The sequence below is a fragment of the Nannobrachium achirus genome (assembly GCF_963921795.1).
Source record: "Nannobrachium achirus genome assembly, chromosome: 2".
Lineage (NCBI taxonomy): Eukaryota > Metazoa > Chordata > Actinopteri > Myctophiformes > Myctophidae > Nannobrachium > Nannobrachium achirus.
In genome coordinates, this window is record NC_137811.1 from 41,500,718 (window position 1) to 41,528,647 (window position 27,930).

At 41.8% G+C, this 27,930-nt stretch overlaps 4 protein-coding genes across 5 annotated transcripts in view; 2 read left to right on the forward strand and 2 right to left on the reverse strand.

Moving 5' to 3' along the window:
- Positions 1 to 57: 57 nt before the first annotated feature.
- LOC308298412 (sodium- and chloride-dependent creatine transporter 1-like) lies at positions 58 to 1,746 on the reverse strand (the record flags this gene model as incomplete). Its single annotated transcript, XM_080742004.1, has 1 exon — positions 58 to 1,746. Exon 1 carries the CDS (start codon positions 1,711 to 1,713, stop codon positions 58 to 60), a length of 1,656 nt encoding a protein of 551 aa, XP_080598130.1. The 5' UTR covers positions 1,714 to 1,746.
- A 2,735-nt stretch (positions 1,747 to 4,481) lies between these two features.
- Positions 4,482 to 11,848, forward strand: snrnp48 (small nuclear ribonucleoprotein 48 (U11/U12)). Its single transcript, XM_080738387.1, has 9 exons — positions 4,482 to 4,696; positions 5,530 to 5,643; positions 6,290 to 6,350; positions 7,160 to 7,240; positions 8,459 to 8,635; positions 9,021 to 9,142; positions 10,489 to 10,595; positions 11,167 to 11,313; positions 11,588 to 11,848. The coding sequence occupies exons 1-9, from the start codon at positions 4,517 to 4,519 to the stop codon at positions 11,652 to 11,654; spliced, it is 1,056 nt and encodes a 351-aa protein (XP_080594513.1). The 5' UTR covers positions 4,482 to 4,516; the 3' UTR covers positions 11,655 to 11,848.
- A 1,069-nt stretch (positions 11,849 to 12,917) lies between these two features.
- lage3 (L antigen family member 3) lies at positions 12,918 to 13,889 on the reverse strand. The gene has a single exon (XM_080738449.1). The coding sequence runs from the start codon at positions 13,351 to 13,353 to the stop codon at positions 13,042 to 13,044; it is 312 nt and encodes a 103-aa protein (XP_080594575.1). The 5' UTR covers positions 13,354 to 13,889; the 3' UTR covers positions 12,918 to 13,041.
- Positions 13,297 to 27,930, forward strand: part of LOC308295281 (uncharacterized protein) — a 32,638-nt gene continuing 18,004 nt past the window's right edge. The window contains exons 1-11 of one of the 2 annotated variants that reach the window (XM_080738309.1): positions 13,297 to 13,365; positions 15,632 to 15,947; positions 20,940 to 21,027; positions 21,749 to 21,790; positions 21,948 to 22,078; positions 23,373 to 23,519; positions 24,360 to 24,413; positions 24,883 to 24,936; positions 25,400 to 25,453; positions 27,455 to 27,508; positions 27,699 to 27,752. In XM_080738309.1, coding sequence (XP_080594435.1) covers positions 15,927 to 15,947; positions 20,940 to 21,027; positions 21,749 to 21,790; positions 21,948 to 22,078; positions 23,373 to 23,519; positions 24,360 to 24,413; positions 24,883 to 24,936; positions 25,400 to 25,453; positions 27,455 to 27,508; positions 27,699 to 27,752 — 699 coding nt within the window. In that variant the 5' untranslated portion in view covers positions 13,297 to 13,365; positions 15,632 to 15,926. Of the gene's footprint in view, positions 13,440 to 15,631; positions 15,948 to 20,939; positions 21,028 to 21,748; positions 21,791 to 21,947; positions 22,079 to 23,372; positions 23,520 to 24,359; positions 24,414 to 24,882; positions 24,937 to 25,399; positions 25,454 to 27,454; positions 27,509 to 27,698; positions 27,753 to 27,930 lie in introns of both variants that reach the window. The other variant, XM_080738308.1, reaches the window with a different exon arrangement.

A 27,930-nucleotide genomic window follows, 5' to 3' on the forward strand; every position in this document is an offset into this window, starting at 1 on the left:
TGTGTGTCCTGTAGGCCCTACATTACACATGCACACACACAAGGCTCTTGCTCGGGCCTAAACAACACTCTCGTCATCCATACCAGACAATGCTCTCTTGTCCGGCAGAGACCTTATGTCCGTGTCTGGAGACATGTCCTCCAGATGATGAGGACCCCACACAGGGGCGGTCAGAAGTACCCAACGCTTCTTCAACGTGCCTTTGGCGCGACAGAGCTTGTAGAGCAGGATAGCAGGAAAACAGAATATCGAGGACAGAGAAAGGCACCAGCCGATCATCTGGCCCCACCATGGATACACATACGTTTTGTTGTAGGTCAAGGGCGTGTAGTCAATCAGGTAAAATAAGACGACTCCCAAAGAGATGCAGGGGGCGAGGAAGGACCAACAGCATTTAATAAACAATGTCAGCCACGGCCTGTAGCCGATCATGCGAGCAACGTCATCCATGAAGCGATTGGCTCCATAGACCCAGGCCACCACTATACATTGCCACGATGATTGCCAGAGCAGCGTAATTCCTGAGACGCCATAGGAGTCAAATAGCTGTAACACATACATACCCCCCTGTGTTATCATGGAGAGGCCAATGATGAAGCACAGTAAAGAGTAGAGCACCGCCACTATCTCCCGTCGATAGCGATGGTCGAATCTCCTTGGAAGCATGTCCAGCAACCCCGTTACGACCCCTTCGACGAGTGGAAACTGGCTGCCCATTCCCAGCAGAATCAGCATGAAGAAGAACAAAGCGGCCCAGATGGGCGCTCCGGGCATCATTGACACGGCTTTGGGGTACGCTATGAACGCCAGCCCCGGGCCCGACTCGGCCACCTCGGAGATACTCACTCCCTGTTCGTTGGCCATGAATCCCAGTATGGAAAAGACGACAAACCCAGCCAAGAAGCTGGTTCCGCTGTTTATCAGGGCCAGAATGTAGGTGTCTCTGTAGCAGTTATAGTTGAACGGGTTGTAGCTGCCCAGAGCACTCAGGGTTCCCATTCCGATGGAATAGGAGAAGAATATCTGAGTTGCGGCGTCGACCCAAATCTGCACGTCGCCCAGTTTGGACCAGTCGGGGTTGAGGTAGTACACTATGCCGTCGTAAGCTCCGTGAAGCGAGAGTCCTTTTCCCAGCAAGATGAAGAGAATCACATAGGGGAAGATTGCCGTGAAGTACGCAACCTTGCCGGCGGACTTGATTCCCTTCCATATGATGAAATACACGATGACCCAAGCTGCCAGCAGACACAAGGCCAGCTCCCATCTCAGTGCACCGGGTTGATCCAAACCGTTGGAGATGGCCAGCACCTTGTTCTCCCAGAACTCGGTAACGGGGTCCACGCACTTCAGCGTGTTCCACTCGTTGACGCAGGTGCTCCAGGGGAGGGCGGACCAGCTGAAGGTGGAGGACAAGGATACAATGAAGTAGTAGGACGCCCAGGTTATGATGATGATGTAGTAGGTGTTTAAAATAAACCCGAGCACCATGGAGGCGTACCCCAGACCGCTAAACAGAGGAGCGATGTTCCACGTGTTGATGCCTCCTTTCTTCATGAACTGACCCACGGCTAACTCCAGGAAGAAGATAGGAATGCCCGCCAGGAACACAAACAGCAGGTAGGGGATCAGAAACGCTCCTCCGCCGTTCTTGTAGCACAGGTAGGGGAAGCGCCACACGTTGCCCAGGCCCACGGCGGAGCCTATGCAGGTCATGACGAAGTCCAGCTGTCGGGTCCACGTCTGCCTTGCGGGGGAGGAGTCGGCCTGCATTGGTGATGCCCTCTTCGTCTCCGGAACCTCCTCCAAGCCATGTCCCTCCAGTCCCTGTTCCTCCATTCTCTTTCACCAAATAACTGTTTATAACTGGCTTATTACTGTTAGCACTGTATTTAATCTCCTTAGTCGGACAGTCAAACACAATAACCAGCATCATTGCAGATTACAACACACAGCCTTAAATAGCAGCGTCTGCCGATGTGTCGATTATGTCACTGGGAAATGTGATGTCACTCTGACAAACTTCATCTTTACACAGTTCTGTGTGCTTCAATCTTTTATACTTTTTGAAGTGGTGAAAGCCGCTTCCAAGGAGTGGCTTTGTGTGTCCCCCATGTCCATATATGGTCATTTCAGTCCAGAATGAACTGGCTTTATCTGTCCGTAAATGTGTGTCCCCCATGTCCATATATGGTCATTTCAGTCCAGAATGAACAGGTTTTATCTGTCCTGTACGTCCAGAATATGTGTGTAGTGTCCGTCCAGGTCTGATGATTGGATGATTACAAATGTCCAATGAGACCATACTTTGAGGATTGGTCAAGCTTCACATGACAATTCGGCCCTCCAGATAAAATCATTCAGAATTCAGAATTCTTAAGCTCTAGAACACATAGAATAAAGGTTCACCGCTTCACTTCGAACCGAGGTTTGATTTTTGAGATAAAAAGAAACAGTTTGCCAGTGAATTCCTATGGGAAATGAATTCTGTCTTACTATTTATTTTACTGCTTGTAATATAAATAGTAGCAATACCACAAAGTTCAATGGAACTTTTCCTTTAACCTTTTTTGGTGACAAAGTATAAAAGGTCGGTTTTGTGACGCTTTTACAGTCGCGTTGGGCCAGGTGCTTCCTTCGCTTCGAGTGTTGCCTAATGGTTGACAGAGAAATCATGTTGATAACCACAGTCCCCCCTAGAAGAGTGAAGTCAAAAGCCGGGAACAGGAGGAGAATCTTCCACGCTTGGTTCGGAAACGCGCCAATGGTGCCCAGTGCGTAATTGCACATGCGGCTGCATGGGTTGTACTCGAGCGCAATATCCCCGCTAAAAAGCATCGGAGACACAGCCAGGAGGAAACTGGACACCCAGGAAAACACGATGAGGATGGTCGTCCTTTTACGCGTAATGACAGACCCCTTGTGCAGCGGCCTCAGCACGGCGATGCTATATAAATATAAAAAATAGAGTATAAGTGGTAAATCAGACCAATCAATTTAGTTTAATATAACAAATCATTTAAAAAAAATCTTACCAACCATTTGTTGGTAGACTATAATAGTAACGGTTGTAGTCTTTCTAAATTATTAGTTGCAGGCCTACCTGTCATACACTGGAACGCCACACACCTGAACACACAGGAGGGAGTGACACAAACAAGGCACAGCTCTCCAGCAGGTATCTTGTGATGTCCGTCCCAAGACGCTGCAATATTCTTTTCCACAGTGTGCAGCTGTGGATGTATTGAGGTATAAGTATTTTTTAGAAGTTTTTATAGGCAAAGTTTCATGATGGTACGGTTCACTGGTACCGTACAAGGTCAACTAAAGGAAACTTTGAGGATTATTTCCATTGAGATCCTTCTCTTTAAATCATATAACATTGAATGACAGACAGATACAACACCATGCAATAGGCCTATATATCATATCATCAGAAAAAAACTGACAATAATAAAAAAGACAATAATGCAAAATAAAAAGTAGGGTCAGGGGAGGGTAAGGTTACGCTAGGTTTACCAGTTTCGAGTGGCAACCGCCTGTAAGTGGTTTTTCAGAGCAGTTAAGAAAGTTAGGGATTTACACACCTTTAAGGCGTTCCACATTTTAGTGGTAGACCTAACACATTTGACCCTTTGTTTGAGCCAAATCCGGGTTGGACATGGTCTGTGGCGCTGCTGGTGTTGTAACTGTGGACATCCTTGACGTTTTGGAAGTAGGGTAACCCCTTGTTCTACTGACATTTATGCTTTTCCAACTGGCAGCATTCATGTCAGAGTAGTCGAGCATTTGACCAAATCGCGGAGGCAACCGTCTGGCCACGCGAGACTAATGTCAGAGTGACTTGACACAACTCTCCATTCTAAAAGGCTCTGGTTCATGTCGCGTGATTCCTAAACCCACCAGGATTGAGATAAGACCCGCCTCCTCTCGATAATCTTGAGTAGGAAAGTGCCCATGAACGTGCTGCTCGCTCAAGTGCAAAGTACCTACTACCTAGGATCCATTACAATAATACACGCAGCATAATACGCCCAAAGCCATATCCAAACCATAACAATTTAACTGATAATCAGTAACAGTTTTTATTTTGAGCACAGTAGTGACAAATTAATAGCTTTCTCAGTACGTTTTTCTCTTTAGCAACGTTACAAAGTTTTCCCTTTATTAAATAAGCACAGTACAATTAAGTCAGTTTCAAGTTTTTTTTTAGCACAGTTTATTTTGAGCACTGTAGTGAGAAATTAATAGCTGTGCATTGTGCAAATGCAGGCTTTTCTCAAGTACAAGTCTTCATGCCTCTGACTTTATCCACCCTCCATGTGTCAGGCAGGGATTTCAGCCACTCCTGGAAGTCCTCGCGTTTCCGCGAGGCGGGTCTTAACTCAAGCCTGGTGGGTTTAGGAATCACGCGTTCATGTCTGTGTAGTGTGTACGTCATCATTCTGCGCCAGAGACTATGAGCGCGACGACCACGACAACAACAACAAATGAAAATGGTGGGCTCAGTCCTAACTCTATGGCTCAGTCCCTTGAAAACTCTACAAAAATGACAGACTCTTTAGAAACGCAAACGCTTCAAGATCGACTGAACCGTCTACAAGAGCTGACCGAGTTCACAGAGAACTGCAAGAAGCAAATAAACGAACTGTTCGACGCTTTGGGATGGAAGCAAGACGACGACCCGCGACCTCCTCAGGTAGAACGTTACATTCATGTTTAGCCTCAAATTGCAACACTAGATGTTTTTAAATCGGCTGAATCTAGACACATGACATACTAGCCACCGTAGACATACGAGTTTTCTGTCAAGAAATCCTAGCAGACATGTTTTTTGAACTTTGGAAGCGCTTGTATTCAATAAGGAAACGTCCCGCAGCCTCCTGCATTATATGACATTTAGAACCAGGTGGTGATTTACTACAAGCGCTTCCAAACTCCAATATTTAGAAAAAGTAATCACCTGAACTGAATTTCTTGACAGAGTAGCAGCTCATAACATGTCTATGGTGGATTTTTATGAAATAAACACTTTGCAGATAGAAAGAGGATAATTCAAGCTTTCCATACAGCCCCAATGTTGGTGAATTTGGCGTTGTTTAATACAATCAGATAGCAAACAAACGTTTTGATGCATTGAATCCCTATGGGAGGTATTACAACCATAGATTCATCAGATTAAAAAAAAAATCTAGTGTTGCAATTTACGGCTACACCCACAAAGCTCTAAGTGGAACAGCAAGGGGAGACACTATGAATTGAGTACAAAAGGACCCCAAAGTAGACAAGCCATTGTGCTTTCTTGGGTTTAGATCTATGGTTTAAATCCTACTAGTAGACCTTGTATCTGAACTGTACTGTACTGTCTTGGGACTGTTATTAGATCATCACCATGCCTGTCTCTCTGTTCTAGAATCAGGAAGGGTCTATTTGTCACTTACTCAGATACATGTATTTTCATTTCCACACCATGTCTGTGTGTGTGTGTGTGTGTGTGTGTGTGTGTGTGTGTGTGTGTGTGTGTGTGTGTAGGAAGTGATGGAGCAGTGTCCCTACGACCCCAACCACAGAGTCCCTGCCAGAAGCATGGAGAGACACAAAGCCTCCTGTAACCTCAGCAGAATGGGCTATTCACACGAGGAACAGGTAACACGCTAGCCGCAAATTGCAACACACATGTTGATGCATTGAATCCCTATGGGAGATATTGCAACCCTAGATTCACCAGATTAAAAATAAATGTCAAATATAACTCAATTCATAATAAATTAAACCAGTGGTCCGGGAACCACCAGTGGTCCCTGAGGGGGTTCCAGGTGGTCCCCAATTGTGGAGAATGGAGAAGAATTATTTTGATTGTTTGCCTTTTAACTCCTATGGTACCACATCAATACAGCACAAAAGTTTATCCAACGATAACAACGTTTTTGGTCAGAGAGGCTAAAACTCATCAAATGATGGTCCGTGGCTCAAATGCTGAATAAATAATGAACCTTTATATGAAAAGGGTTGAAAACCACTGAATTAAACTATCAACTTCGCATAATGTCAAATTTGTATGTGCTGGGGTTGACACTGAGGTCTCAGAGGCACTTGCCGGTTCGGGCAACCCGAAAGCAAACCTGCCTTCGTGTTTTATTTACCTGCCACGGTTAGCCGTTAGTGTCAATCCCTGAGCTGTTGTATGTTTATGTAAGTTCAATCTGTTACGGTTTTTGAAAATCTATTGGAGAGCAAATCAGGAATTAACCGTGACCCGTCTACAAAACCTGTTCCATTTATTGTTCTCTAGGCAGAGATGTATGACACCACTGTGTGTTATGAAAATGCCAACATTCGTACCTTTACAATGGGTGAGTAATTGCATCAAATGCATTGACGTATTGAAATGTAACTTAAGCCAATGTTGAATTGTTTGGGTGCCTGGATGAAATATTTTATGTTATTGTGGGTAAAATACTTACCCATGTGGGTAAACTAAAACGGATTAAAATCTGATGGGGGGGACTCCCTCCCTGTACCATATAATGATAGGCCATGTTGACCTTACAGTCCGGTACATTGAATGTCACATTTTACATATTAGTCACAAATGTAAACAGCTCGTGGTACAGTCAGACATTAAGGCTAAAAGGATAACACAAAAAAGGTCTGGAGGAGACTAGGAATGACCCCTCCTTTCTGTAAAGAATTGCATTCATGTCCCCTGGTGGTCCCCTGATAGGTGATTTTCCAGGGCAGTTTTGAAAGAAACCAGTGATTAGATCTGTAGCTGTAGAATCTGTAGAAATGTGTAGGTAGGCGGTGTGTACAGTACATGGCTTTAGGTTGTAGTGAGGCTTTGCTAGCCAAATGAGCCAGCTCAGTCATGTGTCGCACATTAATAGCAACGGGAGGGCGGAAAGCGGGGCAGAGAGTGGGATACAGACAGGAGTTGGCTGTTAAACCTTGCAAGTAGGGGAGTGGGGGTCCTTTCGCAAACATCGCAATGGAAGTGGTGCCAACTGAAGATTTGTTCCAGAATGTTATTAGATTAGGCTACACTGCCAGAGAGCAATGGCACAAGGAAACTGTTCAGCTCAACTTTATTTCTTCCTTATACTTTATTACTGTATAAAGAAATTATAATTTCATACTATTCCCGTTTGTGTTATCTATACAGATAAATCCACCCAGCAACAGATTATTCTCCAGGCAAGAGCTGCTGCACCACTAATGAGAATGGAAGGAGTTTTTTGGCAAGGTAAGAGCTTGGTTTCTTATGACCTTTTATCTTGGTTGTTACATAGAAACGATTTAAGTATTTATAAAGGTTGTCCAGTAGATGGCACTAAAAGGCAACATTCTTCTTAATGCTAACACTGTTGCTGTGATGGCTAAAACACTTGAAATTCCAGAATACAGTTTGTGGAAGAATAAGTACTCCTCTTTCACTTCTTGGAGGATTCACATTTGTACTGTTGCTTTGTTTGTTTTACCTTTTTATGACCTTCATCACGCTGAACAATATTCATCATTATAGATGGATTTATTTTTAATTTTCTTTGGACTTGATCAAATACGGTATAATATCTATGTGTATGTGTTGTGTGTTTTGTTTCCAGTGACAGGGTGAGTATTAGAGAGGAGCTGGGCTCTATGTCAGTACAGCTGTTCTGGTTCAGGCTTGCCTTATTACGTGCAGTATCCTTTAATACCATATCCTTTCAAAAGGAAGGTTAAATGACAGGACGCACACAATTACACGACCAGTACACCCCACAACACCCATACTTGCATGCAAACATACATAACACACACAGACTTGTCCCCTTTACGTGTTGGGGAAAGGCTCCATTTGTGGTTACTTGTAGTAAGACTGACCATTTAATTACTGTGTTTTTGTGTTGAAACAGTCCACGTGGGGTGTGTGTGTGTTAGATAATGTTTGTGTGTGTTATGGGATGGGACGATAATATTATCGTGATTTGTGATAAAGAAACACTCAAAATAATCATATCGTGGAGACTAAAATGTATCGTGGTATTGTCCTCCGTCATGCACTGGGAGCAATTCAACTTTTTATTTGCAGAGCTGCATATCCGGTAACATTTAAACTGTAATTGCTTTCACTCTCTACCAAGTCTCTGCCAAAAAATAGACGATCTACAAGCTCACAACGCGTAGCGTTGTGATCTTTTGATGATTTTGGCAAATGTTCTGCCCCAGGAGTTATCGCGATCAAATATTGGTCACAATAATTCTGACATGAAATTTTCATATTGTCCCATCCTGTTTTCCTTAGTGTGTGTGTGTGTGTGTGTGTGTGTGTGTGTGTGTGTGTGTGTGTGTGTGTGTGTGTGTGTGTGTGTGTGTGTGTGTGTGTGTGTGTGTGTGTGTGTGTGTGTGTGTGTGTGTGTGTGTGTGTGTTAGCTCTACCTACAGTATGTTGGTGTGTAACACATGCTTCCTTGTCCACCAGGTCAGTACTCCAGCCAGCCTATTGAGGTTCCTCAGAATCACAAGCGAGCCGTCAGCGACCTCACGGTGGCCGATCGGTTGGCTCTGTTTGATCATGTGACGAGCCAGCAGAGGGATCAAACTGCCACAGCTAATAACGACGATCTCTATGTGGATTTGGTGGCCAAGCTCAAAAAGGGTAGGGAAGCGCATGTGATGAGCACACATTCAATGTCACAAATGGAAAACCTTTTTGTAATTTAGTCAGTAAATAATATTTGTTACATCTGTTGAAAAACCACTGGTCTAGGGTGTTCTATCTTTCACCATGCATGCATAGCTTACTGTAGTAACTGTACTCGTTGCTTGAAAGCTTGTTATCAGAAGCCTAAAATGTAATGTAAAGTTATAATAGATTAAACACTCAACATATCCAATAAGACATTTCAGTGAAAACACACAAGTTATCATGTTGTCTCAGAGCAACAAAGCAAGCTTTTTGATATGTTACTCACAATTAAGAAATGTTACGCACAATGTTGTTACAAACAACAATGTAAAAGATCAAATCTAATGTTGCTTAGATGAGCAGGCCAATGAGCCCAAATCACACTTGGAGCTGATGGCTGAGATGAGGGACTACAAGAGGAGGCGTCAGTCCTACCGAGCCAAGAACGTCCACATCACCAAGAAGTCCTACACTGAGGTGAGTGTGTCTTATAATACTGTGCTGGCTTTACACCCACTCCAAACTGGTGAAGTATGCCTGTCAGCACTTTCTGTAATCACAACTAATTGAGTGGACTGAAGAAATGTTGTACATGTATGTACATGAACATCCTTACACAGAGGTGAACATTCTAGTGGTTCATTTTTGCCATGACGGCTAACCTCTTAAACCCTACTTCAGTTCAAGTGGTATTGCCGGAAGAAGCTCAAACCGCAATATCTCCTCATCTTAAGGCTGCGGCATAGTCCACAGAAACTAGAACATTTATTTTGGCTGCGGCAGGTCACTTAAAACAAACAGATTAGCTGTGAGGGAATTCGTCAGAAATCAGGATTGTGCACTTTTGAAGACATTTTCAAGATTTTTAAGGGGATGGTGTTTTTTACTGGTGTTTCAGTCAGAGTGTGGGGAAAGGGTGCGTTCGGAAATGCGCACCGGACTGCGCGGGCGTTTATCGTGGGCTTGCCCAGGCCTTACGGCCTGGGCATAAATATAACGATTGCATTCACCACGGCTTCGTAACTCGCGCGGCGCTCCGCCGGCCGCGCGGCCCTGGCCCGCTCTTCGCGGCCACTCGCGCCTGCCCCTCGGGGGCGAAGAGCAGGACCAAGGTCCGCTGGCCTTCGCGCCGCTTGCAATGTCGTGGACAATAAAACGAGCGCACCCTTTCATACACTCTGACTGAATCACCAGTAAAAAACACTCTCTCATTTTTAAGTTGGGAGGGAATAGGCGCCATCTTAAAAATGATGCCTTTTCATCAAGTGCACAATTGTTATAGGCATTTTAAGCTCCCGGTAGCCATCGTAACGTGGACGCATGCTTGAAAATGATGCCTTTCCAGAGATGTTTAGTATGTTATTTTGCATACCCAATAGTAACAGAATCCATTGAAAAATATACTGATTAATTTCAAACAAGGGGGCGAGCCCAACTTGTTTGTGATGATTTTTGAAAACCTTATGCCCATACCAACACCATGCCAAAAATCTAAAACTTGTCTCAAAGTGCATGATGTTTATGAATTAGGAATGAATATGCGGTTAATGTAAACAAACAGCTGATATCTGTGACTGGGGAAAAAAGAAAAAAGAAAACATTCCAGCTGGGTATACAGTCACAGTGGGTGGGTCTAATGTTCAGAACCCGGAGCGGAGCTGTACCTAGTAAAACACTTTTGGCCAAACCTTCAGTTCAGGATGCTCTAAACAAGCCCGGAAAGAAGGCCTGTTTGAGAGACCTGAGTTTGAATCCCAGTAACTTCAGGAAGGACATGTTAATCTTATGGCTAATGTGAATGATATCATTCTTTCCACCCACAGGTCATTCGAGAGGTGATTGACGTACACTCTGGTGAGCTGTCCAGGCAGTGGAGAGAGGACGAGCGAGAAGAAGAGGCAGCCAGAAGAGCCATGCATTCCTCCCAAAGGTGTTTTTGACATTTACAGATAAAGCTGATTTGTCTAGAATTATTAGTATACATTTTATCGTAGTTTTTTGTTTTCATTTGGCCACCAGCACTTTTTTCTTTTTTTCATTGCTTCACTTCAGTTTCTATCTAGTTAAAACACTTGTACGACTGAACCTGATTTTGAGATTTTGAGGTGGTTTGGTTTTGCTCAGGAAACTCTGAGAAATTTTCCCTTTCATGATTTTTCCTTATCATACAAGCAAAGGCTTGTTTTTTTCTACCTTTTGAGATGTTTTGTAAATATGAAATAAAATGTTTTGAGTGTTCCCTGCGCATTCTAATTCCATTTCTAAATCTCAAAAACAGGTCAAAATGACCTGTTAGTCATGCTAGTGTTAATGTCTTCTATCCCTTCACACCTGGTGGCTCACGTTGTGTTCATGGTGTACGTCCAGCAGAAACGCCTAATGTCATTTTCAGTTCCTGAATCATAAGATCTGAAACCTGGTGTAACTGTTTTTTTAAACATTGTCACTGTTTGGAAGAAACCTTGTATCTCCGTGTTTCAATTTGTTGTTCATCTTGTCAGACGGAGGTCAGATGATGGACGGTCGTCCTCCCCAGAGTCACCCCAGCGTCACTCCAGGGAGAGACATGGCTCTCACAGCAGACGCCATCATAGCAGGGAGCACAGTCAAGCCAAGGAGAGCAAGAAGAAGAAAAAGAGAAAGAAGAGGTGAAAAGTCTAGCTTCATAAGATGGAATGTATGTTTATTTGGTGAGGGGATGAGCCACGGCTGCAACAATGAGCCCTTTTTTAAATATGTTAACGTGCCAATGCTCTTCCAGTCTAGTTGATTATAAATGGACTGACTTAACATTGGTGCTTACAGAAAGGTTGTGAAAACATAAATGTCTTTATGAATATAACATATTCCGTTCGAAGAGTTAAGAGTGTGTTCTTAAATGACCAGCCTGATTAAAAAAAATAATGTTTTATCTTTGTGCAGGGATTCTCGTTCCCCAGATGACAGACATGACCGAAAGAAAAAGAAGAAGAAAGATGACAGGGAGTGATACTCCTGAATCAGTTCCTTGGAGGATGTTTAAAAGAAGATTCTCTCACCCGTTTAAAGATACAAAAGGTGAAGAAGGTTGTGGTGACATTTACCACACCTTCTTGTGATAGTTAGTGATGTTTTATCAAGATATAATTAGGGGGTTTGAAGTAAGTTGTTTAAAGAGTTGTAATAAAGGTTTGTAAACATGCAGTTCTTTTGTCATTTTACATTATTGTTTAAAAGATTCAAAACGAAATCATATGTATGAGATGTGTTTTATCAAGTATTTTGGTCGGCAATTCGTTTTTTTTTTGTTTTTGCCAGCAACACAAGGTATGGTAAAGTATAAGTATTGGGGATGTAAGAAAATGTTGCTACTTAGGGACGATTCATGCAATTTTAGAGGCTTGTTTATTTCGGTTCGGGGAGTCACAAAATCTCTGTGGCACCGAACAGCTGAATTAATGACTGCCTGCCCCCCGAACCTCTGAATGGCGTCATATAAAAATAAATTTGGCTCTAAAAGTGGAGTATGAATCGGCCCTTATGTTTAGTATAACTAAATATAATCGATTCTCAAAAACAATCACTTCCCGCCCCCAGATATGGGCACAATGTTAAATATCGGATGTTGTAGGGACCGTGCTGAATACTAATAGTACTGTTCTGATTACATTTTAACATTTTAAATTGTTTAAACTTGCCTGGCTCCCTCCAGCCCATAGACCCTCTCTGAGAGGACTGAGTCTGAAATCAGGCTATGTTTAAACTACATTATGCATTGCTTATAGTATCACAACACTGAACTGTATTGTGATATGCATTATAATGCCAGATTTAGTGGAAAGCATCTCATATGTATCCATGTTTCATAATATTAAGACAGAGTAGCCATTCCATTTATTAAGAGTCTCAAATACGGAACAGACCTGAATGGCATTCTACTGAACAGGTGGTTCATGATCGTATCATTTGAAATGTACCCAGTCTTATCACTTGTCTGGCCAACCCTATTGAGAGGGGGTTAAATATCCCTTTTTTTTGTTAGTCTAGCTAGACAGACTATAAGTTGACATTAATTTAGTTGTATGTGTGTCTGTCAACCCTGGCGTTTACTCTCTAAACGTCCCAATATAAACTACCTCTACAAGAGTTATGATGCCAACCCCTCCAAAATAATACCGTAGGCTAACACATGGCATGGCACTTAGTTTACACACATCTGCAAAGAAAGGACCACTATGGAAATGCGTTCAAGCTTTTTGTTTTATCCTTTTGACAAACATGATCATATGCATTTTTGTCAAACCCGTAAAAACAAATCCTGGGAGAGAAAAAAAAAACAGTTCTAATGTCCATGTTATCAGCAAACAATCGCATACAAAGCAACATAAGCAGATGCGCTAGAGAGGAACCGCAGGAGGTCCAAACGCCTCCATAGTCTCCAGAACCAGTGTCAGATGATCCAGAAAAGAGTTGACAGACACGCGGAGGATCCGGGTCTCGTCCGCAGTCCACCTCGCAGACAGAACGCTCCCAGAGACGGTCAGGTCCTTGCTGATGCCCCCCTTCCTCGGCTCCTTGTCGGGCTGCAGAGACCGGAGAGCGATGTTGGCTTCGGTCGCAGAGGGGAACGGAACCTCCAGGCTGAACTGCAGCTTCCCTGATCCCGCATGGTTCTGGTTCTGGTTGTTTTCACTGCAGGGCGCTGCCATTGCTGTGGAGATGTGTGTTGAGTTGTTTAGTTTGCGATTTGGATCGGTGCTTCCGCCGATTTCGTAGCGGAAAGCGATCTGTGGAGGTTTGTTGCGGGTTCAAATAGTTTGTGGGTCCTGTCTTGTGTCGCATGTGTAGTTTGAGGTGCCAAGTTTATCTTTCTTGGACCGGGGTAAACATGCGTGAACGTCGGCGGAGAAGGGAGCTATAGACACCGCTACTGAAAAGAAACAGGACGTCCGGGTCTAGACTTCAAAATAAAATGGGAGCCTATTTTAAAATGTGCCTTGGGTGAAAAGCGGACGTCACAGTAGACGTCGCACTCGCAAACCTATCATATAAGTATGATTCTATGAATAAAGATGGCAATTTGGGCATGTGACCTCTGGGGCCCCCGGTCAGTCCCATTTATATCGAGTTTCATGCCCAAATATGGAGTCCATGCCAGACTAATAATAGTCGTCATAGATATGATGTGCCTTTGATGTCATCATTGCCATATAGGCCTATGGGGATTTTCTGATAAAACCATGTTCTTTGCTCAACTGCCAATCCAACTGGCTTCCCACTCTACATATCACTCTTGATCCTTGCACCCCAATGTGTGTGCCTAACCTTGCATAAAGCCTAGTTTGAAGTCGATCAGTCGATTATAGGCCTAACCTGAAACATTCAGAACACTGAAGTTCTGTCATAGCTTAGCGGCCAAGCCTATAGCCTATCTATTTTGATATATTTTTTCGAAGCGGTGAAAGCAAACGCTTCCAAGGAGTGGCTTTGTCTGTCCCGTACGCTAGAATTTAGAAACTCGCGTCCCGTACAGTCTGTCCCATAGGCTTCCAAGGAGTCCTGTGTCCGTGTCATGTCCCGTGCATGCAGTATTGAGGAATGGTCAAGCTTCACATGACAATTTGGCCCTCCAGACAAAATAATGAATTCATTAAGAATTCATAAAAATATAGAACTAAAACACATAGAAAGTATAGATCTAGAACACAGATTTCATAGCTCTAGAACACATAGAATGAAAATTCACTGCTTCACTTCGAACCGTGGTTTGATATTTAGTCTTGAATATTTTGTGGGTTGGTAGTTGGATTCCTAAGGTAGCATTGGAGGCATACACAGATCTCTGAATGCAGATACATACTTTGTCTGCTATAGAGGAACTATGGGTAATGTGGCATTGGTTATACTTTTACATTTAGTATAACTAGAACACAGAGGTTTCTAGTCTTTTTAAAAAGCGAAAGACAATGTTGCAGAAACATGATTTTTACAGTGTGGCTCTGCAGGAGACGGTCTAACTCTAACACTATCTAAAAATTCACTCTGATTGTGAAGTGGACTTCACTCAAGCTGGGATATTTCAACTTGACACACACAGACACATGGGGAGGTAGGGTCATGCCTCCTCCTGGTGGAGATGTGTGCTCCACTTAGGCCCCTTTTCTTGTCAGTATTATTTTGTTATATCTAATCTAGCATAGTTACTTTTATGACAGAAAGGTCCCTCCCACATCCACCAGATAGGCTGAGCCCCACATAGGGCTGTCTGAAAGAACAACAGACTGCATAGAATGTTGTGAAGTAGTGTCATAGCTGACACACCTTTACCACCAGGCCAAAAGGTCATTGGAGGTCAGACCTCAAGCTACTGTATGTCTGCAAATCTTTAGGATGGGGATTATTTTATTCAGTGAATGTTCTAGTGCAGTAAAGTAAAATCATATTTGATTAAAATCAGAGAATGTACTTATGTGGCTAAATACAGCACCTATTTTGCTGTGTTTTGGCAAAGGGGTAGTTGATAGAAAATCCCCTTTTGACTATATTCTGCCCATTACATTATCTAGATGTAGCCATCATACCTTTAAGAGGTCATATTTTTGTTCACAAACAAAACTTTGTGAAGGCCCCGATTCCTCCATCATGCTCCATGTCTGTTATAATAAAAACATTTTATTGTCTGACATCTACCATATCAAATACCATACTTTCAAAGTGAATAGATAATTTAAAATGACAATGCATTGCTTAAATAAGAAAGGTATGCTCAGGTTTGTGTATTGTATTCTTTTCTGTTTAACGTTTTCTGCTGACACCCATTGATGGCATTGTGGTTGATTTCACTGGGTGAATCTCATTTGAAGTTCATTACATTTTCTGTTCAACAATTAGTGGTCACACTGAAAAGTAATGAACACACAGCAGTTTATCTGTGAGTCTCCATCTCCCTCTCTTTAACTGACCCACTTTATCACTCTCTCCCTACAGACTCAGGTATTTCTCACCCTGTGAAGGAGGAGAGAGAGAGAGAGGAGCCCGTTAGTGCCTGGGAACCTGACGGATCCCTGGGCAGAGAGATAAGTGAAAGAAAAGAAAGGGAGAGAGACGGCAGGGGGACCATCGATGAGGACGGGGATTAAGAATGCTGTAAGGAGCGGGCTTCAAGGAAAGAAAAAGCCAGAAGATTCTCCCTCTGCTTTTTCTAGGGGTCTGCAAGCATCTTGTACCCCGAGCAGGCTGGTTTGAGTGGATTTTACATCACCAAACGGACAGAACCGGCACCATGGGAGTCACCAGGGTTCAGGTAAGCGAGGATGTAGCTGCCAGAAACCAGGGCCATGGGAAGTGGTTGTGCCGCTCAAAGTAGAGACGGGCCTCGAAGGACATTCTGAGTGAACATTCATTAGGGACCACCTTGGTTGTTAATTTCTGAGCCTGCTAAAGAGATCAAGTCTGGGTCTTAGCATGGTTTATAACATTGCTATCTGTTGGGCTTGCTATGTTTGTGTGGCATTTATAGCAGTGTCATTGTTGTCTTGCTTCCTAAATTAGGAGATAAATTCATCCCTCTAAAGCCATGTATTTAACTACACAGGAATGTACACTGCATTTTTTTCTATTAGATGGCAGATGTTTTAACATAATTGTTTATGGGAACTGGCTGACTGAACTTTGGGCCCTTGACCGAATTTCAAGACATGTCTGAGACACATTTTGATGTAAGAAAGGCTCATTTTAAATCAAATGATAATTGTGGGAAATAAATTTACATTTTAAACAGTCTATTCTGTGCTGTTAGAAATGGATTGAAAGAGTATGAAATGAATGCTTCACCTTACTGTCCCAGGGGACCTGCAGGTCAACATCCATGACAGCAAGCTCCACCCACACAAAGGATCCTGGGTACACACCCATTCATAGATCTATTGAATGCTCACTGTAGAACATTCAAATTCTCCCAATCTTGGGAGGAACGGAAGTTTTGGTCAAATGGTGTTTATATAGTGGCTTTTATCCAAAGCGTGTTACATGTGCATTACGTTCACCCATTCACACACAGACAGAGGAGGAAACGCTGCAAGGCACTAGCAGTTAGGGGTTTAGTGTCTTGCTCAAGGACAGACTAAGACTAAACTCAGCTCTGTCTAAATTACAATATGATGTCATTCAGAGGGGGGGCGAGTACCGTCATTAATTCGTCTGTTTGGTGCTGCCGGGATTTTGTGACTCCCCGAACCGAACTGAAATAAAATTGTCTCTAAAAGTGCAGTATGCATCGGATAGAACCAGGGATCGAACAACCTTCATCAAAGATGAGTTTATATAATATAATTGTAATTCCCATTAGTGAATTACAATGATATTATATAATTCAAAGGGATTTGCCTGATGTCATTGTGGAAATTCAAATTCTACAGCCAGCCGATACAGTATATACACTGTATGTTAATGTACTGCATTTCAAAGCAGTTATGTCATAGTTTGCCATTTTAAATACCCTACTTACAGAAAAACAAAACCTTGGGAAAGGCTATTTGGAATTGCCATTGTAGAAACCATGTCAAAGACCACCAACTCTCTCACAGAGGTGAGGCAGGGACCTAGCAGTCTTCAAACTACTTGGGAATGTTCTGGAATGTGAGATGAGTTTGAGAACTGCTGCGGTGTGGTCGCGTCCAGACAAAGAGCTCTCTGAGTGTTTAGATCCCAGCGCATTCTCAATTGAACTCTAGCTGAAGTTGACAAACTGAATCATGTCTGACACAAGTGTAGGCCTACTATTAGTGACGTCCCTCACATCTCTGACTTATAAGAGAAGAGTGTGTTTTCTTCTTGAAGCATGATACATTCATGAGAAATACACAGCAGGAGTGTGCAACACATTGTTCCTCTTCTTGCAGATGCGTGCACGCGCGCACACACACACACACACACACACACACACACACACACACACACACACACACACACACACACACACACACACACACACACACACACACACACACACACACACACACACACAAACACACATACACTATCAGACATGCATGCACTGTGAGTGCTTGACAGAGCAGAAGGTGCTGCCGTCATGGACCAAAGTAGCTACAGTATATGCGAGAATTGGCCCCGGAACAAGTAACTGTGATGAGTGGCGACAGGCTCTTAATGTTTCACTTACATCCATGATTTTTTGGCGGGGAGCATGCTTGCCCAGTTCTTAGTGTTGGTTGCTCATGATATAATGATCGCAGCCCCTATTTTTTGACTGTTTACATTAACAATCAACAACACACTAACTTTGAGTGTAACGATTGACTATTGACTACTAAATCTTTATACCCCTTAAACCTTAGTGAAATAATCTTTCAGCACATTAGAAGTTCTGCTATCAAGTATGGAAAGAAACGCCACATGTTATAAACAACAACAGACAGGGTCCAATAAGAGCGTGGCTCCCATGGGGGTGTCTGACATGATGATGACGTCAGTCTTTCCAATGGAAGCAGGCGTTGGATTGGAAGGCAAAAGTAGCTTCTACGGCTGTCACAATTATTACATAATCGTCTAATCGCAATTATTTGACATAATCGCGATTATTTTTCATAATCGTCATAATCGTTTGGAAAAAATAGTGGAAATAGCAGATCTACAAGCTCACAACAAGTCGCATCGCGACGCGTTGTGAGCTTGTAGATCGGCTATTTCCACTATCAATGTTCTTTTTTAAGTATAAAGTTGTCAAATATGTCCTTCATTTCTTTGTATATTTAGGTTATGTGTCATATCTACCATGTGCAACTTCAAAGCCTAAAAGCCAAACAGAAATGTAATTGTCAATGACAAAGACACAATTAAATCGTTAATCGCAATTATGTATGTAAAATGTCATAATCGTGACAGCCCTAGTTGCTCCTAATGCCACGTAATGACAAGAAATGTGCATGCATGGACTAGGTTTTTATTCTAATTTATTTTTGTTATATATCAATGATGTCAGTCATCTAAAAATTAGGACACAGTTTGAGGCAGTTCTGAGCCCAGTGTACTTCCATTACTAAATTAAATAGTTTAAAATATAAAACAAATATATGGAGTGGGTGGAGTGAAGTGGGGTAAGCTCCGAACAGACACACTATTATCCTGTCATAATGAGCCCTATTCACGGCCCGCCCACTCAGCAAATTTCTCAGCAACTTCCTGGTGTGACGTCAATTTAGAAGGGGAAATTAATACAGAAATAGCTGGACTTAAAGCCAATAAATCATTATTTCGAACGGTAAAGTAAATTATAATGCTTTGTGCCTTTTACTATCTTGTGTTCTTGTTCATGCTAGCCGTATTTTATACTGTACTATTCGGAAATTGCATTAAATTTGCGATTTCTGTGTTAACTCTATGGGCTTAGCAGGGTTTTACCCCTTCAAAACGTGACTTCGGCACCGGGGGGATGCTGAGTGGGCGGGCCGTGAATAGGGCTTATATATCATTACTTTAATTTCGCACATTTTAAAATGTGTTCTATTACTGGATTTTATGCCATGCTAAGGCTGTGGTGTTTTCAATGTTCGCAATGGTTATTGTTTCTTCACGCCCATGTATGTTGGTATGTACAGTATATGACTTGTTTTGTCAAATCTGTATACATGTAACGACTGTGACATGTATTTATGTTGGGACCCCATCAAAAAGGAGATCCTAATACAGACATTTGATCAGACACATAGATACACAGACACAAGACAGATCCCTCTTTAAGATGGATAGGCTCCTTCAGAGCCACACCATAAAAATTGTTTCAAGATTTGTATGTACGTCAAAGAGATGTCACCTGAGTAGTGGATGGTTTGAAGTTCTCTTTTCTGTAATGTTAGTATGAATTTGAAGTGACAAACTAGTATGTATTATTCTTAACAAAATGGCCATTTATCACTGAGTCTACTCTACGCCACGGTAATCTGCTTCACCCTGAATGCTATACAAACATTAGCTTGAAATAATAGCCTAAATGGGCAAAATGAACATGTCCAATGGATCATACAGGAGGATAGTTTACAGATTGATTGGTTTTTCTTTATTAAAGTGTCATGATTCCAAGGAAGCCCAGCCCATATGGACTTAAGAGACACTTTTACATTTCATTTGACATAGACCAGGGGTCTTCAACGTTTCCAGGCCAAGGACCCCTTAGTTGAGAGAGAAATGATAATGATAATAATGATAATGAATTTTATTTGTATAGCACTTTTCCAAACAGAGTTACAAAGTGCTTCACAGAACATAATTAAAAACAACAACATACAGCAAAAAAACACAACAAAGCATAGAACACTTATGATACACAAATATCAATATACAGTGTACAAAAACACTTCTTTACACAATTATAAGAAACATTTGGTGTAAAGGTACGTTTTCAATAGTGACTTGAACCTAGGCAGGGATGGTGCTAACCGTAGTTCCACTGGCAGTTCATTCCATATCCTGGGTGCCCGAGTGGCGAAAGCACGATCGCTCCGGGTTACCAGGTTAGTATTAAGTCCTTTTAACAGGCACATGTCCGAAGACCTGAGGGATGCGCCCTGATTCGCGAGGGGGCAGCATATCCCGTATGTAGGTGGGGGCCAGGTCATGCTTTATAAGCCCCGGTAGCCAGTGCAGCCAGTATGGGAGTGATATGGTCTCGTATCACTCAAATGAAGCAGGGAACCCCACATCCTTTTTATAGATTCCATAATAGTTTCATCGTTTGACAGCACGATCATCAGTGTATTTTGGATTTTTAGGATCAGTTTTCAGATATTTAACCACTTGAACCGCATACTTAATAAATACTTAATAAACTTGATCTTTCACTCTGTACTTGGTCTGCTCTTTTTCCCCTCTACACCAAACCTCTTTGCCGCAGCGCGAGGCCTTGTGAGCTTGTAGATTGGCTATTTTCATCTAAAGTTCTCAGAATATGGAAATAATGGGTTCAAGTGGTTAATATAAAAAAGGAGAATGATGAAACGAATAAGCTTCATACTGTACATGGCAGATTTCATAAATACAACTTAAAATAAAACATTGGGCCTGTTACCTCAAATTTTAACAGGAGACCTGACTTGAACCCATGTAAAAGCTGAGACTGTCTTCTATACCAGGCTCTAGAAACAAAATGTGCCATCTTAAAGGCTACATAATGAAACGATAATAATTACAATTTATATCTGCAAAAGCTTTGTTATAAAAATCTTAAAATGTGTTTTGTTTTTTTGTCTTTTGTTGTCTTTTTTTCCACATGCCTTTACAGGTGTCCGTTCCCTCGCTGTTGCTTGTGTTCATTCTGTGTGCCCTCTCCTCTCATGCCCAGGATGAATACTCTGCTGACGAACACTCAGGTCAGCGCTTGGGAGATGTCACATGAAAGAGCCTTCTGGTCACTTACTGTTATCATTCTCAGTTATTTCATGAACATGTATTCTTTTTTTTTTTTTTTACTTTATTGAGTCAAAAAACATGTAACATTGTTTCATTTCATTTCATTTGACATCACATTTGACATTACATGTTATGTCCCTATGTTGATGAACATGTAGGACAGGACAACAAAAGCGCACATTAACGCACATCTAGGAGGAGACCCATGGTTGTCTACGTGCCCTTCACAAGGCCAACTGTAGGGGTCAGCAGTGACAGGGACTACAATACATTAGTACTACATTTGGGTTAATTGACATAACTAAGAAATTAAGAAATGTAATTACAAATGCATAATACCTTATTATGAACTTGTTTTTAAATTACTATACTGTTGAAGCACTACATAATCCACAATAAGACAAATAAACTCCCTGTCTCACCTAGAACAACAGACTCACTACCCAACTTCCGCCATGGCCTGAAGACTTACCTATTCAGACTTCACCTAGGCCAATAGCACTTTTTATTTTTATTTTTAGGTTTTTATGTAAAGCTTTTTATTGATTGGGTGCTCGGTCTACCTACTTTATATTTCTAGATTGATATTTCTAGCTATCATAATAAATGTGTGATTTGTCCGTGTGACTTGTCTCAAGAATAGGGTTGCAATACGCTCACACAATTTCTGTGTTCAACCAGGTGAAGAACACACCTACGAGGGCTCCGCCTTGCCTGATCCAGGTGAACATCACAGCATCATAGTATTCCTCATTATTGTGGTTTTCAAGTTGAATCATATATAGCTTCCGCATGCAGATTGTGGGACAACTGAGTAGATTCATCTACCCCAAGAGGAATTAGAATTACAATATACTTGGTCTGTCTTTTGTGCCGATAGCCGATCCACTGGAGCCCCCCCAAGAGCCAGAGGATTATGACCCGGTCACCATGATCACTGAGGATGAATACCCCTACGCCACCACCACCGAGGCCTACTACGCCAAAGAGGACACCACCATGACCACTCAGGTAGAGAGACACCACCATGACCACTCAGGTAGAGAGACACCACCATGACCACTCAGGTAGAGAGACACCACCATGACCACTCAGGTAGAGATACCACCATGACCACTCAGGTAGAGAGACACCACCATGACCACTCAGGTAGAGAGACACCACCATGACCACTCGGGTAGAGAGACACCACCATGACCACTCAGGTAGAGAGACACCACCATGACCACTCAGGTAGAGAGACACCATTTTTATGGGTCACGACTCAATCCCATTTCCTTTTCCTACATTAATATATATATATATATATATATATATATATATATATATATATATATATACAATACAATACCACTCCACATCCACATTCAAATACGTAGTTATAAAAATACTAGGGCTGGGATGTGATTAAAAATGTTAATCTATTTAATTACAGGCTCTATGATTAATTAATCGCATTTTAATCGCACATCGATATTTGACCTGAGAAGGATTTTCAGGTAAAACACATTTTGTTGTACGAGTGAACCAACGAGTGAGTTTTTTAAATCTAAATTTCGCATCCACTGGGCCAAGCAAAGCGCTCTGATCGGCATCACTATGATCGGTATGCCCAACTGAAGGTTCTGTGGTGCAAAAACTAAGTGCGATTAAAATGCGTTAATTTTTTTAATCGCGTTAATTTTCTGTAATTAATTAATCGCAATTAATCAGTTAAAGTCCCAGCCTTAATAATAATATATATTTATATTATAATATACTATTTTCTCTATGTGTGGGTCCCGGGCAAATGTCTAATCTCTCTTTGAGGTCTCAACCTGACAAGTTTGGGAACCACTGCCATAGATGCATAGGAGGGAACCTGTCCCTGACCGCTCAAATGGACAGAGAATTATCATTGATTACAGACAGTGTCCCATATTATATCATGTGATTTGAGATTTGAAAGGAATCCGATCACAGTTTTCATTGCACTAATGTTATAGAATATAGACACTACTGTAGCTACTAGCTAGACACACACATTATAGACTAGAGCGATAATGTAGGCCTACATGACTGTTTTGTGTGTGTGCGTGCGTGCGTACGTACATGTGTGCATGCGTACATTGGCTGTTTTAGGGTTAGGGACTGGAATTACAGTTGCAGTTACGTTAGGGGATATAAATTTGAAAATTATAGGCATCTATTGTTGATGGTTTGGAGTTAGTACTAAATGGAAATCAGCTGAATGTGTATAGCAGTACAAGGCATGCTTGCCACCTGTCACCTGCTGTATCTCATGGTGTATTGTCATGTATTTCAGGTTCCATATGAGTACCCTCCAGCAGGTCCTGATACAGACTCCTCTGAGGAGGAGTCGGGTGCTGATGCCACTCTGGGACAGGAGGGGCCCACAGACTGCAACTGTGAGCCCGGTGAGCCCGGCTTTGCAGGCTTTGCTGGACCCAAGGTAGTCACCGTCTTAATGGCACTATGAACGTGCAGCATTTGAAGGCAAGAATGGAATTGGCCAAGCCATCTAGTGTAGAGTTTGTGTACTGCCCTGTGTAACTCCACGCAGCAGAGAACAGCTATATGCTCCACAAACTATCGACACTGAAGCCAGCGATTGGTTCACAGGCTGCACACATAAGAATGCTATCAATAGCTAACGATTTGACAGGCAGGCAACATCATTATCAGACTGTTACAGTACAACCTCATTTCTTACAGTACACATTTAATACCTATAATAACAAAGGGAAATACCAACGTTGAGAGATAAAGCCCTATAAGGCATCAGGAAGTTGTCTCAGGTTATTAAGGTACATTACTACAACGGGACCCCAGGAAGACCTAAATTCTCCTGGAGAGCATTGCAGAAGATATTTGACTTTCTCAAAGTTTATATATAACATCGGACCTTGAAACCACAGGTCTGGTTTAGACCTGGTGAATGTTGTTTTTTCCAGTCTAGAAGGATTCTCAGGTTACCAAACTTAATAAATGAATAATTGAATAAAATGTTTGAAATGTCTAAATGTGCTATACAAATACACTTGCTATGCCTTTCTTTGCCTTGCTTTGCCTCGCCCTGCCTTGTCTAAACATCATTGTGCAGTTAATAAATGATGGACATTTGAATTTCAACTGTAATAAATACAAATCTTTTCTCCAGGGACTATTTTCAGTTAGACTTCAAATCAATCCATACTACACAACTTTGAAAAACAATAAGTTTATTTTTCATACCCTGCTGCAATGAATGGCGCGTCTCTCTCACACATGATGGTCTTTCATATCCTTTTAGGGCAGTAGAGGGCTGCAGGGTAAAACAGGCCTCCCAGGGATTCAAGGAAGGGAGGTAAGTATCAAACACATTATTATACAAAGCAATGTTTGATCCATATGGAATGGCTAAAAGCCATGACAAAGGCACATTGGAGTTTGTGTTCTTGCAATACTATGTTTACTGCCTCTACAGTACACACATGCATTGAATAGACAGGACCACAATGAATTAAGCCCTCAAGGCTTTTTGTGTTATCTTATATAATCGTAGCACTGTACACACACACACACACACACACACACACACACACGTGCGCGCGCGTGTGCACACACACACACACACACACACACACACACACACACACACACACACACACACACACACACACACACACACACACACACACACACACACACACACACTCACTCACTCACAAAAATCATTCTTTAATTGTGTAGGAGGAGATTATTGTAGGCCTAATTTAATAATGAGTACATTGTCATGACATTATTTGTAATGTTTATTGTATTATTGGTTACAGGGTTACAGGGGATTCAAAGGGGTCAGAGGAAGAGGAGGAGACACCGGACCAGTGGTAAGAAAATCATACCATCCATACTTCTGGCCAAGGTCTGATATGGATGGATTTTAACTCAACAAACAATAACAACAAGCTTAACTAGCTATAATGTCCAGTAGTTATTATGGTGAGAACAAATATCTTTTTTTGATCCCTTCCGTCCTTATAGCTAACTAGTATATTTAATATACTATAGGCCTATTTCATAAAATCTTCAGAAAAAAGCTCTGCTTTCTTAATTAATAGTAATTTTGCTATGCACTGCAAAAAGAAAATAGTTTTTTTTTTCCTGTGCTGGATTATGGAGATATTTAATCCATGGGTGAGCGGCTGCTGTGGATGCTATCTATCAATCAGCACCAATATTCTGTGTTATAACACTCACCATTATGGTGAGACTCATTTATATAAAGGGTGGTTGATGTGACGCACAGTATTCAACAAAGCTTTTCTTCACTTTGTCCTTTTGCTTTTGTAGGGAGACAATGGGGCTGATGGTGAAGATGGCGGCTCTGGTTTCTCTGGAGGCATGGTGAGGAGTATACTGGAGTATACGGTCTTCTGCACAGTTTACAAAAGCATGTGATTTTCCATGTGTCTAAGGATGTCACATCTGGAGATACTTTTAAATGTGTTCCCTTAAAAAGGGAAATGACACTTGTGTTTTTAAGAGTGTTTGAAACTGATTCTTCATATTGACTGCTCTTAAAGGCTCTGTATAATTAGCAGTCTATAAGATGGCCTGTGTGTCTGTCTGTGTTTGTTTGTGTCTTTATGCACACGGCCAGTAGGTCAAAGACATTCTTTTTCTCATTATATTTTATGTATTTTTGAAATGTTTAACGTAACTTTACATTTTATAATGGAAGCCAAAGTGGCTCGGATCAGGCTAGAAAAACCTTGACCACATTGTGGGTCATACATCATAGATACGTCATAGATAACTGACATCACAGCTGCCAGCTGGCCCCAAGGGAGCCAGCCCATCATTAGATTATTGTTTCATAATAATCATAAACATCGTCTCCATTTAGATGTACTCTGTACCACTCGCACCCAAAGTGAGCAAATGTGCAGCTGCATACTGGACTTTCTGCCAGAACGACGAGAAGTGGTGAGGTTGGGGTCTAAAACCTCTACTCAGCACAATAGATGGGAAACTGAGAAATTCACCTGGGACATATACCGTACAGTACACACTGAATGGGTGGTGAAAAAGGCACAACAACTCCTCTACATTCTCAGGCCACTGAGGAAGTTTGGCAAGGCCACCAAGGTCTTTGAACCTTTAACCTTAATATATGAGTCCCCACTAATGCTCACTATAGGACGGTACCATTCTGTTTACACGCTCTGTGTCTCAAAGGTGGACTGTGGTCTGTGGATAGCTCGAACATTTGGCTGCTTTTGACATCAATATTTTTACACCGTGGCCCCAAGGAGGAGAGCCATCTTGAACAGTGTTTGTATGTAGGTATGTATGTATGTCCATCCTCCATGTCCAAACTATCCACAGCCCACACAGACAGAAATGGTACCATCTTATACTGAGCACTAGCGACGACCAATATTATATGAACTTGCAAAGGAATATTTTTCAAAAATGACCCAGACCGCTACTTATGATGTTATCTGACCTCCGATCCTGTTGGTGTTCCAATCCAAAGTATGACGTAAGAACAAAATGGCCACTGTTCGAATATGGCCTTGGATGGGATCAGAAGCCTTGCCCAAATCCAAATGTGGAGTCTACGTCATGGATACATCATTGACAACTGCTGTCACAAGCTGACTGCTTGGGATCCTTGCTGTTATTATACCATGTTTGTTTAGAGAATTTAAAAAGTATTAGCTTTGCTGTATAGTATATACCTTTCAGGTTTGGAACATTAAACAAAATACAGCACATTCCCCCTATCCAACACATCTACATCTGTTTACATTTATGTCTAATAAAGTATTCAAACAATCAATCAAACATAATGTCAGAAAATGTATTGTTAATATGAAATATTATAAAATATAAAAGACAGAGAGGGCGTCATCGTCATCATTCGAGTGCCCTCAAGATCTGCGACATAAGCTGCTTCCACTGGCCTCTATTGCTCATTCCTCATTGCCACACCAAGTGAAACCTCAAATCCATACTGTTCATATTATATATCATATTCTCGTAAGCCATGTTTATATTTAACAGTTCTCTCGACTCAATATCAGTTGTGACCAACAGTTATCCTGTTACTGTACTGTTCAGTTGTTATTGGTTAGATACAAGTTACAACACACCAATAGGTGGCAGTATGAGCCATACGGTATGCAGAATTATGTATTATTTTATTTATTTTCCTTCCTCTCTCCCATTCTCTGTCTCAGCCTGTCTCTCTCACATTGTTTCTTTAATGGTGACAAAATAAAATCTCCAGTGAAACAAAGTCAAACACCCACCCATCCATATCCACCCATCCATCCATCCATCAACCCACGTTTTTTTTGACATTTTAACTTCAACCTTTCTCTTTCTGTTGCCAACAAGGGGGTCCCTGGAATACCTGGAGACCCAGGTGCTGCAGGAGATCTAGGTGTGAAGGTAAATACCATCATTTCAACACACCACTAAACCACACAAACAACAGACAACAGCACAAATACAAGGTTCCTAAGGTGTGTGAGTTTGGTGTGTAACAATATGGAACATGTATACTGTAAAGCCTAGTTCTAATACCATAGTGGCTCTCACACCAGTTCAATAGCACAATCATATCCTGCATTCCTAACAGGGTGACATCGGTATGGAGGGACCCCGCGGAGGAGTTGGTGCATATGGAGATGTAGTAAGTACAGATAATGATCTCCTAGTGAATTCATCTCAGCCAATGAGTCAGTGGTACCCAGATCAGCTTGAGCCCTTTTGTCTACGCTCTAAAATCCTCAGGCACAATATGCAGGAAAATCCTCTGTGTTAATTGACCTATTTAGAACTCTGAGACTGTACAAATGTAACCAAATGAA

What these genes read in the sequence shown, in the direction of transcription:
- snrnp48 (XM_080738387.1), top strand. Translation starts at nt 4,517, where the DNA reads ATGGCTCAGTCCCTTGAAAACTCTACAAAAATGACAGACTCTTTAGAA. An exon ending in GGAAGGAGTTTTTTGGCAAG is followed by an intron (nt 7,241 to 8,458) that starts GTAAGAGCTTGG and finishes CTTGTCCACCAG; the next exon opens with GTCAGTACTCCAGCCAGCCT. An exon ending in GGTGGCCAAGCTCAAAAAGG is followed by an intron (nt 8,636 to 9,020) that starts GTAGGGAAGCGC and finishes AATGTTGCTTAG; the next exon opens with ATGAGCAGGCCAATGAGCCC.
- lage3 (XM_080738449.1), bottom strand. Translation starts at nt 13,353, where the DNA reads ATGGCAGCGCCCTGCAGTGAAAACAACCAGAACCAGAACCATGCGGGA.